At 48.3% G+C, this 14,574-nt stretch overlaps 1 protein-coding gene across 1 annotated transcript in view; it reads left to right on the forward strand.

Annotated features, from left to right (window-relative positions):
- PAX9 (paired box 9) overlaps positions 1-14,574 on the forward strand; it is a 191,293-nt gene that overhangs the window by 88,411 nt on the left and 88,308 nt on the right. The window contains exon 3 of the mRNA XM_086948117.1: positions 617-759. Within this exon, the coding sequence (XP_086804243.1) occupies positions 617-759 (143 nt within the window). The remainder of the gene's footprint in view (positions 1-616; positions 760-14,574) is intronic.

Below are 14,574 nucleotides of genomic sequence, written 5' to 3' on the forward strand. Positions count from 1 at the left end.
ACCTTCCTACACCTCACATATGACATCACTCATGAGGAAGTCTGTGACATCATTGATAACATCACTGCAACATCTGAAATGACAGAATTGATCAAAAGACTGTGCATGTGCAGAGCCCCCTCTAACGGCTGTCCTTTGTCCCCCGATGGCCCCCCTCACTACCGACCCCATCCATCATGGGCCCCTTTCTCCTGTCACTTCTGTAGGGTGACAGTTGCGTGTTACAAATAATAAATACAATACAATACAATACTTCTGGCCCCGCCCATCACGACCCCCTCACTGCTGTCCTTTGACCACTTCTCAACCCTTGGAGTCCCCAAGAAGGGGGACACTGAGGGGCGTTTGCTGAGGAGCTCATTGAAATCAAAGGAGAGGGAAGCATTTTTCACTGGTGGGGGGGGGGGGGGGGTCCCACGGTTTGGTGACCCCACTAAACTCTGTGGGGGCCTCATGCTTGTTTGTAGGACGCGGAGACGGCAAGTAGTGCCTGACACCCCCGATAAGGATGTTTTCATAGGTCAGCCTTCCTCTGCTCCAGTAGTGAAACGCCCTCTCACCAGGCTCCTGTTCACCACTGCGCAGTCACCTCACCAGTGTTGTCTTCTCTCCACAGTGAACGAGGGCGCCCCCTACCACAGTCCAAAGCTTGAGGAGTGGAGCAGCCTAGGGCGGAACCATTTCCAGCACCCCTCCCCCCAGCACCTCCTCAGCGGCCTGGACAAGCCCCCCGTGGAGCCGGAGGCCAAGTACAGCCAGGTATGTGTAATGCAATGTGCAGTGTAAGTAATGCAAAAACAGGTACAGCTGGGTGTGTGTAATGCACTGTGCAGTGTAAGTAATGCAAAAACAGGTACAGCTGGGTATGTGTAATGCACTGTGCAGTGTAAGTAATGCAAAAACAGGTACAGCTGGGTGTGTGTAATGTAATGTGCAGTATAATTAGTGCACACACAAGTATAGCCGGGTGTGTGTAATGCAATGTGCAGTATAATTAGTGCACACAGAAGTACAGACAGGTATGTGTAATGTAATGTGCAGTATAATTAGTGCAAACACAAGTACAGACAGGTATGTGTAATGCACTGTGCAGCATAATTAGTGCAAACACAAGTACAGTCAGGTGTGAGTAATCAATCTGCAATATTATAAGTGCACACATAAGTATAGCCGGGTGCGTGTAATGTAATGTGCAGTATAATTAGTGCACACAGAAGTACAGACAGGTATGTGTAATGTAATGTGCAGTATAATTAGTGCAAACACAACTACAGACAGGCATGTGTAATGTAATGTGCAGTATAATTAGTGCAAACACAAGTACAGACAGGTACGTGTAATGCAATGTGCAGTATCATTAGTGAACACACAAGTACAGACAGGTATGTGTAATGCACTGTGCAGTATAATTAATGCAAAAACAGGTACAGCTGGGTATGTGTAATGTAATATGCAGTATAATTAGTGCAAAGATAAGTACAGACAGGTATGTGTAATGTAATGTGCAGTATAATTAGTGCATCCACAAGTACAGTTGGAGGTGAGTAATCAATCTGCAATATTGCGAGTGCAAACATGAGTATAGCTCGGTGTGTGTAATGTAATGCGCAGTATAATTAGTTCACACACAAGTACAGACCGGTGTTTGTAATGCAATATGAAGTTTAATTAATGCAAAAACAGGTACAGCCGGGTGTGTGTAAAGCGGTGTGCTGTATTAGTGCAAACACAAGTGCAGCCAGGTGTGCATAATGTAATATAAAGTGTAATTCATGCAAAAACAAGTACAGGCAGGTGTGTCTGATGCAATGTGCAGTATAATTAGTTCGAACACAACTACATCCGGGTGTGTGTAATACAATGTGCAGTGTAATTAGTGCAAACGCAAGTACAGGTAGGTATGTTTATTTAAATGGGTGGTATTAGTGTTGCAAAGACAGGTGTAGCTGATTATGTGAAATGCAATGTGTAGTGTAATTGGAACAAAGACGGGTACCTGTGAGGTGTGTGTAATGAAATGTGCAAAATAATGTGTGCAAAACTAGTACAGCCGGGTATGTGTAGTTTAATTTGTACTGAAATATAAACATGTGTAATGAAGTCTATAGTTGATATAAAAACCAGTACAAGCCGGTGTGTGTAATGCAATGCGTAGTGATACAAAAACAATTACAGCCAGGTATGTGTAATGCACAGTAACACGGGCACAAAAGTAAGTACAACTAAGTATGTGAAAAGGATTGAGTAATTGGTGCAAAAATGAGTACAACCAGTTCTGTGTAATGGAAGGTGCTGTGTAATTTGTATAGAAACAAGTTTTAGTATGACACACAAGAGCCTCTTTACAAGTCAGAGTAAGGCACGCGAGAGTCTCGTCACCGGGTAGAGTGCACCATGTGAGATCTGCACAGTTTAGAGTACAACACGCTAGCGCCTCCTCACAGGTTAGAGTAGAACACACGAGACGCTCCTCACAGGTTAGATACAGCACATAAGAGCTTCACGGGTTACAATATAACACGCCAGAGCCTCCTCACTGCTTTGGGTATAATAAGTGTGAGTTACCCAGAGTAGTTAACAGTCCGCAGCAAGGACACTGGACACATTTTCAACCCATCATAGCTAGCAGAGGTCAGCTCACAACACATCCGAGCTGAGATGGGATGGGTCGTAGTAATATTGTCCAATGCAATTATTTTAACAAAATACTGTTCACTAAAAACCTGCTCCATTGCAGTCAGGAACAGAAGAGCAACGCCCATTGGGCGGCATTTAGCCCACTATATCTATAGCCAATAATATACTTCCTGTGGATGTTCTGACATGCTCCCCCCGCCTTCCCCCACTAAGAGAGGTAGAGCTCCTGCCCCGCCCAGAGAGCCCCCCCACCCCACCTGTCCCGCACCCGGAAGGCCTCGCAAAGACCATTTCCGCTTAAAACACAAAAGCGACCGGAGAGGTGTCTCACCTGCTCGAATTAAAATGTCCTCATTAGGTAAAGTTTGTAAATGCAGTAATGAGGGCGCCCCGGCCCTTTATATGGAAAGGACACGGTGCTAAAGAGGGGGGGGAGGGGGGGGGGGGTATTTACCGCTTGGAAATTAGCTTTTACTTTAGCTGTTTCATATCGTAAAATTCTCACGTCTACAAAATCGCTGGTGCCTTGAACACGGATTTCTTTTGCATCTTGAAAAGCTTTAAAAGAGAAACCACATGAAAGCGGCAGAGAGAGTAAGGGGGGGCTCCTGCCCCGCGCACCCCCGGGGTTTAACGTGCGGGGCCGCGCCGCGCGCTCCTTCCCGTCCCATTAGTGCTCTCATTATAGACCTTCCCCCTCCCGCCCCCCCCCACCTCTCCCGACGGCCCTTTCTTGCTCTAGCGGGACACCCCCAAATACATGCAACCTTGGCTCCAGAGTTGGGGCGGGGCTCCCATGCCTTCTTGGGTTCTCTCGCCGTCCTCCTTTCACTAAAAGGATTGAGCTTTTTGTTATCTTTTAATCAGGAACTTGGACAAGGGCCCGGGGCCCCCCTTAACACGTCAGCACTGAACTTATTCCTCTTGGAACCCTGCATCCCAAAGCTTACTCATCCAACCATCCCTCCACCCCACAGTGCACCCCAATCCTTGGTCGTCCCTCCACCCTACAGTGCACCCCAATCCTTGGTCGTCCTTCCACCCTACAGTGCATCCCAAACCATGTTCATCCCTTCAACCCAAAGCGCACCCCCTGACATTGGTCATCAATCCACCCTACAGTTCATCCCAATCCTTGGTCATCCTTCCACCCTACAGTGCATCCTGGAACTTGGGTTTCCTTCCACCCCACAGTGCACCCCTAACCTTGGTCATCCCTCCACCATCCAATGCATCCCAATCCTTGTTCATACCTCCACCCAACAGTGCATCTCAATCATTGGCCAACCCTCCATTCCTCCACCCCACAGTACATCCCAAACCTTGTTCATCCCTCCATTCCTCCACCCTCCAATGCATCCAAAACCTTGGTCATCCCAACATCCCTCCACCCTACAGTGCATCCCTGAACTTGGTAATCCTTCCACCCGGCAGTGTATCCCAAACCTTGTTCATCCCTCCACCCTAACATTGTGAGACTAGATAGACTAAAAAAGATAGGAGGCGGTATAGCCTGCATACACCGATCAGATATAGAGATCAACCAAATACAATCCGACCCTCTCGAATCCTGTGAATACCCAGGTCTTAATATAAGATCGACAGACAGTCAAAGATGCAACCTGCATGCGCTGAACCATCTTCCAGGAAATAATGCCACTTTCATACACCAGTTAATGGAGATCATCACAGATAACTCTAACACTCACTCTAACCACATATTCCTAGCCGATTTTAACTTACACTGGGACGACAAAACAGACAAACAGGTCAACGCTCTTAAAGACTTTTTAAATGAGCTAAACTTTACCCAAGCCTGCCCCCAGCCACACACTCGAAAGGAGCAACTCTAGACTAGTTTATTTCAAGAAACAAGAACATAGCAATCCACTCAATTGTTCTGTGTGACTGGTCGGATCACTATGCCATATCCTTCCTTATGCCCACCTTGAAAAAGAACAAGACCATGCAGCCTATCAAAATCAAAAAATGGACCAGGGACACTAAAGACTCGAATATTGAACTACTGGTAGAAAGTTGTGAGAAGGAACTGAATCCGCCTAACAACTTGCAGAATGTGAATGATCTAACCAATCACTACACTACATCAGTTACAAATATAGTCATCTCTACCATGCCACTAAAACTGAAAAGAGTCACAGGAAAGGATAAAAACCCATGGTTTAATGGGGCTCTGAATGAAGATAGGCGGAAACTAAGATTTGCTGAAAGAAAATGGAGACAACACCCATCATCCCCGAGCTGAAATCTCTCAGAAAAATCAGAAGGGAGTACAACAAAATGATCCTAAATTCCAAAAAGGAATTTATTAGATCAGAACTGGATAATGCTAAAAACAGACCACAGAAACTATTCGAGATCTTAAAGCAGCAATCCAACAAGTTGGCCAAATCGGCACAAGAATCGACTAAAACTCATCTGAGTTGTGAAGAATTCTCAAATTTCTTCACTGACAAGGCCAACACGCTAGAAAGAGAGCTCAAGATGGCAGCTGATAACATGCCCAATCAACCACACTCACTGAATAATACCACCTCGACTATCAACCATGAAAGGGCAAAAAAACAAAGCACAGTGGGATACCTTCAAGCTATATGACCAGAGTAATATCGCCAAAACGCTCTCGGATATCAAACCGAATAACCACTACAATGACCCACTCCCTTCTAAATGTCTACAAAAAATCAACCATAACGTCATCCCAGTATGGGCCAATATAATAAATGACTCGCTATCCCAAGGGATCCTTTCAGAATGTCTAAAAACAGGCCACGCCATGCCCATCATCAAAAAACCTACTGCGGACCCAGCAGATCCTAATAACTTTCGTCCAGTCACCAATATTCCAATACTGGCCAAATTAATCGAGAAATGTGTGCAAAATCAACTGAACCATCACATCACTAATTTCATGCTATTGGACGACTGCCAATCAGGATTCAGAACAGGACACAGCACGGAAACAGCCATCCTACATATCGTAGATGATGCCCTAGATCACAATCGAACATGTCTACTAGTCCTGCTTGACCTGTCGGCCGCATTCGACACGGTAAATCATGAAAAACTACTAAGCAGGCTTCATGACAGGATGGGATTGTCAGGAAATGTACTGAAATGGTTTGAATCCTTCCTTCAGAATAGAATGCAAAGAGTTTTGGTCAACCAGACGCTATCCCCATCCTGTCCTAATTTAATCGGACTAACCACAAGAAAGGGCAACCCAATATTCCCCCGGAACTGGGTATATTCAATGACAACAGCAAAAACGTTCCTGAAGGAATTATTTCCTATTATTTAGCAATTTATAAGAATGTCATAAAAATGACATAAAAATGAACATCATTCAATAAACAACTGGAGATTGTATTTGTATATTCATTGAGTTTATATCATCAGTGAATAAATTATTCAATCAGCATAGGCAAAATCAATGTGACAATTCATGAATGGCAACCAAAACAAAAAACTGCTATTTCAATTTTTTCATGAGCAGTGATGATAGACACCTTTGCGTATTGTATGGACAATTTATACAATTTATGCCATATATACATCAGTTACTAACTATATACATTTATTTACAATACATAGTCAGATGATAATTCAATCGGAGTCCCTCAAGGATCTACACTATCTCCCTCACTTTTCAACCTGTATGTCGAACCCCTTACAGAAATTCTACGAGACGCTAACATATCCTATCACATGTACGCGGACGACACGCAGATTTACATCAAGATCGCATCTCTGGATGACATTAAATTAATGAACGAGGCCTTAAAAATGTCTCTATGCTGGTTAACTAGCATTCATCTGAAGTTAAACGCGCAAAAAACGGAATTCCTATTAATCTCACCACCTAAGAACAACACAGAAGTGAAGGAATGGACCAAACTGATCACAGCACTAAACGGCACCCCTACCCTAGTGGACTCAGCTAAATCTCAAGGAATCACGCTCGATAAGAACCTAGACATGAAAGCCCGCATCAAAGCAATGCAAAAAATGCCTGTTTTCACTTGAACTACATTAGGAAAGTGAAACCATTCATTTCTACAACGGATCTCAAACTGGCAGTGCAATCCTTAGTTATCTCAAGGATTGAATACGGTTGTACAACCTTAGCAGGGCTACCAAAAATCTCCACAGCACCATTAAAAGCATGTCTCAATGCAGCCGCAAAACTCATCACTGGATCGAGAAAATTCGATCATATCTCGCCACACCTGAAGTCATTAAACTGGTTACCATACGAAGCCAGAATCCAACTTAAAATGGCACGCATCACCCACAAAGCGCTCCACTACAAAACACCAAGATACCTGGCCCAGAAGATAGAGATATCTGGAGGATGCGGACCAGCCAGGAGTGCCAAGGAGCTGCTGCTGAGACCACCCATCTTCAGGAAGAAGAAAACATATGACAGGGCTTTCTCCGGAGCAGCCCCCAGAATATGGAACTCACTCCCTTCAAACATTAGGAAAATTCCAAACTCGGCAACACTCAAAAGGGAAGCTAAGACATTCCGAATGAGTAAGTTCCTTACTTAGGCAAGAAAGGACATCGCTGCGACCGCGACATAGATATTCCAAAACTGTACAACAAATGTAAGTAAAGAGAAAGGCACCAGCTACACGGGGGATAACCTGGCGGTACTTTACTAAACCAGACTTATGGATGAAGAATGCACGGAAAAAGACAATTCGGAACTATTGAACTGGAATATTATTTATAGTACAGGAAGCAGTAGAATAACATTGATGGTAACTTTGAAGATAGACGTAGAGAGGTGTTTTAGAGAATTATGTAAGACCTGATTTCATGTAATGGCCTCCTTATACCTCGTCATTGTACATACTTATGAATATTGTATAAGATGTATGTGAAACCTACCCCATATCACTGTGTAAAGCTCACTATATAGCTTTACACCTCTCATATTGTTGAATGGTTTTGCCATATAAAATGTATATCTAATCCTACCTCATGTAACTGTAAAGCGCTCTGATACCCAAGGGTCACGTTCGTGCTATACAAAACTCTCTAAATAAAATAAAATAAATAAACAAATAAAAATACAGTGCGCCCCAATCCTTGGTCATCATTCCACCCTAAAGTGCATCCTGGAATTTGGTCATCCCTCCACCCTCCAGTGCACCCCAATCCTCGGTCGTCCCTCCACCCTCCAGTGCACCCCAATCCTCGGTCGTCCCTCCACCCTACAGTGCACCCCAATCCTCGGTCGTCCCTCCACCCTCCAGTGCACCCCAATCCTCAGTCATCCCTCCACCCTCCAGTGCACCCCAATCCTCGGTCGTCCCTCCACCCTCCAGTGCACCCCAATCCTCGGTCGTCCCTACACCCTCCAGTGCACCCCAATCCTCGGTCGTCCCTACACCCTACAGTGCATCCCAATCCTTGGTCAGCCCTCCATCCCTCCACTGCTTAACCGTGACCAATCTTGAACCGTGCCAACATTGGACTCTTGAAGGCCACTCATTGCCACCCGTTGAACACCAGTGAATCAATGGGTGTTGGTAAGTGTGTCAGGGTTAACCCTGAACAATAAATTCCACCAGGGAGATTTGTTAACTACACATTCCATTAAAACCGTGGAATTCAGGCAAAAACGATTAAGGCAAAAACTAGTCTGCTACTAAACTGCACCCACAGGGGGTGTGTGTGTATTTATGTATGTGTGTCAGGGTATCAGTGTGTGTGTGTCTGTGTGTGTGTACATGTGTCAGGGTGTGTGTATTGGTGTGTTTGTGTGTGTGTGTCAGGTTGTGTACGTGTGTTTGTGTGTTAGGGTGTGTATCAGTGTGTGAGTGTGTGTGTATTGGTGTGTTTGTGTATGTGTGCCAGGGTGTATATTAGTTGGTGTGTGGGTGTCAGGGTGAGTGTGTATTGGTGTATTTATATATGTGTCAGGATATCAGTGTGTGTGTACCCGTTTGTTAGAGTGTGTGTGTGTGGTTGTATTTGTGTACCTGTGTCAGGGTGTGTGTGTATTGGTGTGTTTGTGTATGTGTGTCAGTGTGTGTGTGTGTACCAGGGTGTGTATCAGTGTGTGTGTGTGCGCATTGGTGTGTTTGTGTATGTGTGCCAAGGTGTATATTAGTTGGCGTGTGTGTGTTAGGGTGTGTGTGTGTGCATTGGTGTATTTATGTATGTGTGTCAGGGTATCAGTGTGTGTACCCATGTGTTAGGGTGTGTGTGTGTGTACAGGTGTGGTTGTATTTGTGAGCCTGTGTCAGGGTGTGTGTGTATTGGTGTGTTTGTGTGTGTCTGTGTGTGTGTTTGTATACCATTATGTGTGTCTGTGTGTGTGCACGTGTGTCAGGGTGTGTGTATTGGTGTGTTTGTGTCTGTGTGTCAGTGTGTGTGTCTGTGTGTGTGTTTGTATACCAGGGTGTGTATTAGTGTGTGTGCGTGTATTGGTGTGTTTGTGTATGTGTGTCAGGGTGTGTACCAGTGTGTGTGTCTGTGTGTGTGTGCACGTGTGTCCGGGTGTGTGTATTGGTGTGTTTTTGTGTGTGTGTCAGGGTGTGTACCAGTGTGTGTGTGTGTCTGTGTGTGTGCACGTGTGTCAGGGTGTGTGTATTGGTGTGTTTGTGTGTGTGTGTGTCAGGTTGTGTACCAAAGTGTGTGTTTGTGTGCGTGTTAGGGTGTGTATCTGTGTGTGTGTGTGCGCGTGTGTCATGGTGTTTATCAATGTATGTGCATACTGGTGAGTGTGTGAGTGCCTGCCTGTGTGTGTTACCTCTCATCTGCCCCCCCTCCTCTTCGTGGGGGGCCTGTGACGCAGTGGGTTGTTCCATTCACCCCGCGGTTTCCTCCACTTTGCACATTTCCCTGCTCCCCTTGAGTGACAGACGCAGAGCCGCGGCCCCACCTCGGGCCACAGGAGGTGGTCTTTGCGCCTCCACACCACCCGCCATGGTGAGGGTGTGTGTGTCTGTGTGTGTGACTGTGTGTGTGTGTCAGATCACAAGTCCTGGTGGGTCTTGCACCAGCCATGACACAGTCACAACAAGAAGCAGGCCTTGAGGCCCAGCCCCGCTCTGCTCACTTCTCCCTGGTTTGCAATAATGGCCCGCCTATGCCCGATCCAGCGAATGAGGCGCTGAGTTGTAATAATGGCCCCGTGGTGCCAGGCACACTGTATGTGCCAAAGTTGCAATCATAACACAGTAGATGACGTCTAGCGTTTCAATAATGGCCCAGCTGTGCCCTGCGCAGTGCTTACGGCACAGAATTAAATTGATAATCGCTCAGGTGTGGCCTGGCACAGAGTGTGGGGCGCAGTGTTATAATAATGGTCCAGGTGTGGCCTGCAGAGAGCGTGGGGCACAGTGTTATAATAATGGCCCAGGTGTGGCCTGGCACAGAGTGTGGGGCACAGTGTTATAATAATGGCCCAGGTGTGGCCTGGCACAGAGGGTATGGAGCACAGTGTTATAATAATGGTCCAGGTGTGGCCTGCACAGAGTGTGGGGCACAGTGTTATAATAATGGCCCAGGTGTGGCCTGGCGCAGAGAGTGTGAGGCACAGTGTTATAATAATGGCCCAGGTGTGCCCTGGCACAGAGAGTGTGGGGCACAGTGTTATAATAATGCCCAGGTGTGGCCTGCAGAGAGTGTTTGGCACAGTGTTATAATAATGGCCCAGGTGTGGCCTGACGCAGAGAGTGTGGGGCACAGTGTTATAATAATGGCCCAGGTGTGGCCTGCAGAGAGTGTGGGGCACAGTGTTAAAATAATGGCCCAGGTGTGGCCTCTTACAGAGGGTATGGAGCACAGTGTTATAATAACGACCCAGGTGTGGCCTGCACAGAGTGTGGGGCACAGTGTTATAATACTGGCCCAGGTGTGGCCTGATGCAGAGAGTGGGGCACAGTGTTATAATAATGGCCCAGGTGTGGCCTGACGCAGAGACTGTGGGGCACAGTGTTATAATAATGGCCCAGGTGTGGCCTGACGCAGAGAGTGTGGGGCGCAGTGTTATAATAATGGCCCAGGTGTGGCCTGGCACAGAGTGTGGGGCACAGTGTTATAATAATGGTCCAGGTGTGGCCTGGCACAGAGTGTGGGGTGCAGTGTTATAATAATGGCCCAGGTGTGGCCTGATGCAGAGAGTGTGGGTCACCATGTTATAATAATGGCCCAGGTGTGGCCTGATGCAGAGAGTGTGGGGCACAGTGTTATAATAATGGCCCAGGTGTGGCCTGGCACAGAGTGTGGGGCACAGTGTTATAATAATGGCCCAGGTGTGGCCTGACGCAGAGAGTGTGGGACACAGTGTTATAATAATGGCCCAGGTGTGGCCTGACGCAGAGAGCATGGGGCACAGTGTTATAATAATGGCCCAGGTGTGGCCTGATGCGGAGAGCGTGGGGCACAGTGTTATAATAATGGCCCAGGTGTGGCCTGATGCAGAGAGCGTGGGGCACAGTGTTATAATAATGGCCCAGGTGTGGCCTGATGCAGAGAGCGTGGGGCACAGTGTTATAATAATGGTCCAGGTGTGGCCTGACGCGGAGAGCATGGGGCACAGTGTTATAATAAAGGCCCAGGTGTGGCCTGACGCAGGGAGTGTGGGACACAGTGTTATAATAATGGCCCAGGTGTGGCCTGACACAGAGAGTGTGGGGCACAGTGTTATAATAATGGCCCAGGTGTGGCCAGGCGCAGAGAGTGGGGCACAGTGTTATATTAATGGCCCAGGTGTGGCCTGACGCAGAGAGCATGGGGCACAGTGTTATAATAATGGCCCAGGTGTGGCCTGACGCAGAGAGTGTGGGTCACTGTGTTATAATAATGGCCCAAGTGTGGCCTGATGCAGAGAGTGTGGGTCACCATGTTATAATAATGGCCCAGGTGTGGCCTGACGCAGAGAGTGTGGGGCACAGTGTTATAATAATGGCCCAGGTGTGGCCTGGCACAGAGGGTATGGAGCACAGTGTTATAATAACGGCCCAGGTGTGGCCTGCACAGAGTGTGGGGCACAGTGTTATAATACTGGCCCAGGTGTGGCCTGATGCAGAGAGTGGGGCACAGTGTTATAATAATGGCCCAGGTGTGGCCGGACGCAGAGACTGTGGGGCACAGTGTTATAATAATGGCCCAGGTGTGGCCTGACGCAGAGAGTGTGGGGCGCAGTGTTATAATAATGGCCCAGGTGTGGCCTGGCACAGAGTGTGGGGCACAGTGTTATAATAATGGTCCAGGTGTGGCCTGGCACAGAGTGTGGGGTGCAGTGTTATAATAATGGCCCAGGTGTGGCCTGATGCAGAGAGTGTGGGTCACCATGTTATAATAATGGCCCAGGTGTGGCCTGATGCAGAGAGTGTGGGGCACAGTGTTATAATAATGGCCCAGGTGTGGCCTGGCACAGAGTGTGGGGCACAGTGTTATAATAATGGCCCAGGTGTGGCCTGACGCAGAGAGTGTGGGACACAGTGTTATAATAATGGCCCAGGTGTGGCCTGACGCAGAGAGCATGGGGCACAGTGTTATAATAATGGCCCAGGTGTGGCCTGATGCGGAGAGCGTGGGGCACAGTGTTATAATAATGGCCCAGGTGTGGCCTGATGCAGAGAGCGTGGGGCACAGTGTTATAATAATGGCCCAGGTGTGGCCTGATGCAGAGAGCGTGGGGCACAGTGTTATAATAATGGCCCAGGTGTGGCCTGACGCGGAGAGCATGGGGCACAGTGTTATAATAAAGGCCCAGGTGTGGCCTGACGCAGGGAGTGTGGGACACAGTGTTATAATAATGGCCCAGGTGTGGCCTGACGCAGAGAGTGTGGGGCACAGTGTTATAATAATGGCCCAGGTGTGGCCTGGCGCAGAGAGTGGGGCACAGTGTTATATTAATGGCCCAGGTGTGGCCTGACGCAGAGAGCATGGGGCACAGTGTTATAATAATGGCCCAGGTGTAGCCTGACGCAGAGAGTGTGGGTCACTGTGTTATAATAATGGCCCAAGTGTGGCCTGATGCCGAGAGTGTGGGTCACCATGTTATAATAATGGCCCAGGTGTGGCCTGACGCAGAGAGTGTGGGGCACAGTGTTATAATAATGCCCAGGTGTGGACTGCAGAGAGTGTTTGGCACAGTGTTATAATAATGGCCCAGGTGTGGCCTGACGCAGAGAGTGTGGGGCACAGTGTTATAATAATGGCCCAGGTGTGGCCTGACGCAGAGAGTGTGGGGCACAGTGTTATAATAATGGCCCAGGTGTGGCCTGCAGAGAGTGTGGGGCACAGTGTTATAATAATGGCCCAGGTGTGGCCTGGCACAGAGGGTATGGAGCACAGTGTTATAATAACGGCCCAGGTGTGGCCTGCACAGAGTGTGGGGCACAGTGTTATAATACTGGCCCAGGTGTGGCCTGATGCAGAGAGTGGGGCACAGTGTTATAATAATGGCCCAGGTGTGGCCTGACGCAGAGACTGTGGGGTACAGTGTTATAATAATGGCCCAGGTGTGGCCTGACGCAGAGAGTGTGGGGCGCAGTGTTATAATAATGGCCCAGGTGTGGCCTGGCACAGAGTGTGGGGCACAGTGTTATAATAATGGTCCAGGTGTGGCCTGGCACAGAGTGTGGGGTGCAGTGTTATAATAATGGCGCAGGTGTGGCCTGATGCAGAGAGTGTGGGTCACCATGTTATAATAATGGCCCAGGTGTGGCCTGATGCAGAGAGTGTGGGGCACAGTGTTATAATAATGGCCCAGGTGTGGCCTGGCACAGAGTGTGGGGCATAGTGTAATAATAATGGCCCAGGTGTGGCCTGACGCAGAGAGTGTGGGACACAGTGTTATAATAATGGCCCAGGTGTGGCCTGACGCAGAGAGCATGGGGCACAGTGTTATAATAATGGCCCAGGTGTGGCCTGATGAAGAGAGCGTGGGGCACAGTGTTATAATAATGGCCCAGGTGTGGCCTGATGCAGAGAGCGTGGGGCACAGTGTTATAATAATGGCCCAGGTGTGGCCTGATGCAGAGAGCGTGGGGCACAGTGTTATAATAATGGCCCAGGTGTGGCCTGACGCGGAGAGCATGGGGCACAGTGTTATAATAAAGGCCCAGGTGTGGCCTGACGCAGGGAGTGTGGGACACAGTGTTATAATAATGGCCCAGGTGTGGCCTGACGCAGAGAGTGTGGGGCACAGTGTTATAATAATGGCCCAGGTGTGGCCTGGCGCAGAGAGTGGGGCACAGTGTTATATTAATGGCCCAGGTGTGGCCTGACGCAGAGAGCATGGGGCACAGTGTTATAATAATGGCCCAGGTGTGGCCTGACGCAGAGAGTGTGGGTCACCGTGTTATAATAATGGCCCAAGTGTGGCCTGATGCAGAGAGTGTGGGTCACCATGTTATAATAATGGCCCAGGTGTGGCCTGACGCAGAGAGTGTGGGGCACAGTGTTATAATAATGGCCCAGGTGTGGCCTGATGCAGAGAGCGTGGGGCACAGTGTTATAATAATGGCCCAGGTGTGGCCTGACGCAGAGAGCATGGGGCACAGTGTTATAATAATGGCCCAGGTGTGGCCTGACGCAGAGAGTGTGGGACACAGTGTTATAATAATGGCCCAGGTGTGGCCTGACGCAGAGAGTGTGGGGCACAGTGTTATAATAATGGCCCAGGTGTGGCCTGGCGCAGAGAGTGGGGCACAGTGTTATAATAATGGCCCAGGTGTGGCCTGACGCAGAGAGCATGGGGCACAGTGTTATAATAATGGCCCAGGTGTGGCCTGACGCAGAGAGTGTGGGTCACCGTGTTATAATAATGGCCCAAGTGTGGCCTGATGCAGAGAGTGTGGGTCACCATGTTATAATAATGGCCCAGGTGTGGCCTGACGCAGAGAGTGTGGGACACAGTGCTATAATAATGGCCCAGGTGTGGCC

The sequence above is a fragment of the Lissotriton vulgaris genome, unplaced genomic scaffold, assembly GCF_964263255.1.
Source record: "Lissotriton vulgaris unplaced genomic scaffold, aLisVul1.2 SCAFFOLD_454, whole genome shotgun sequence".
Lineage (NCBI taxonomy): Eukaryota > Metazoa > Chordata > Amphibia > Caudata > Salamandridae > Lissotriton > Lissotriton vulgaris.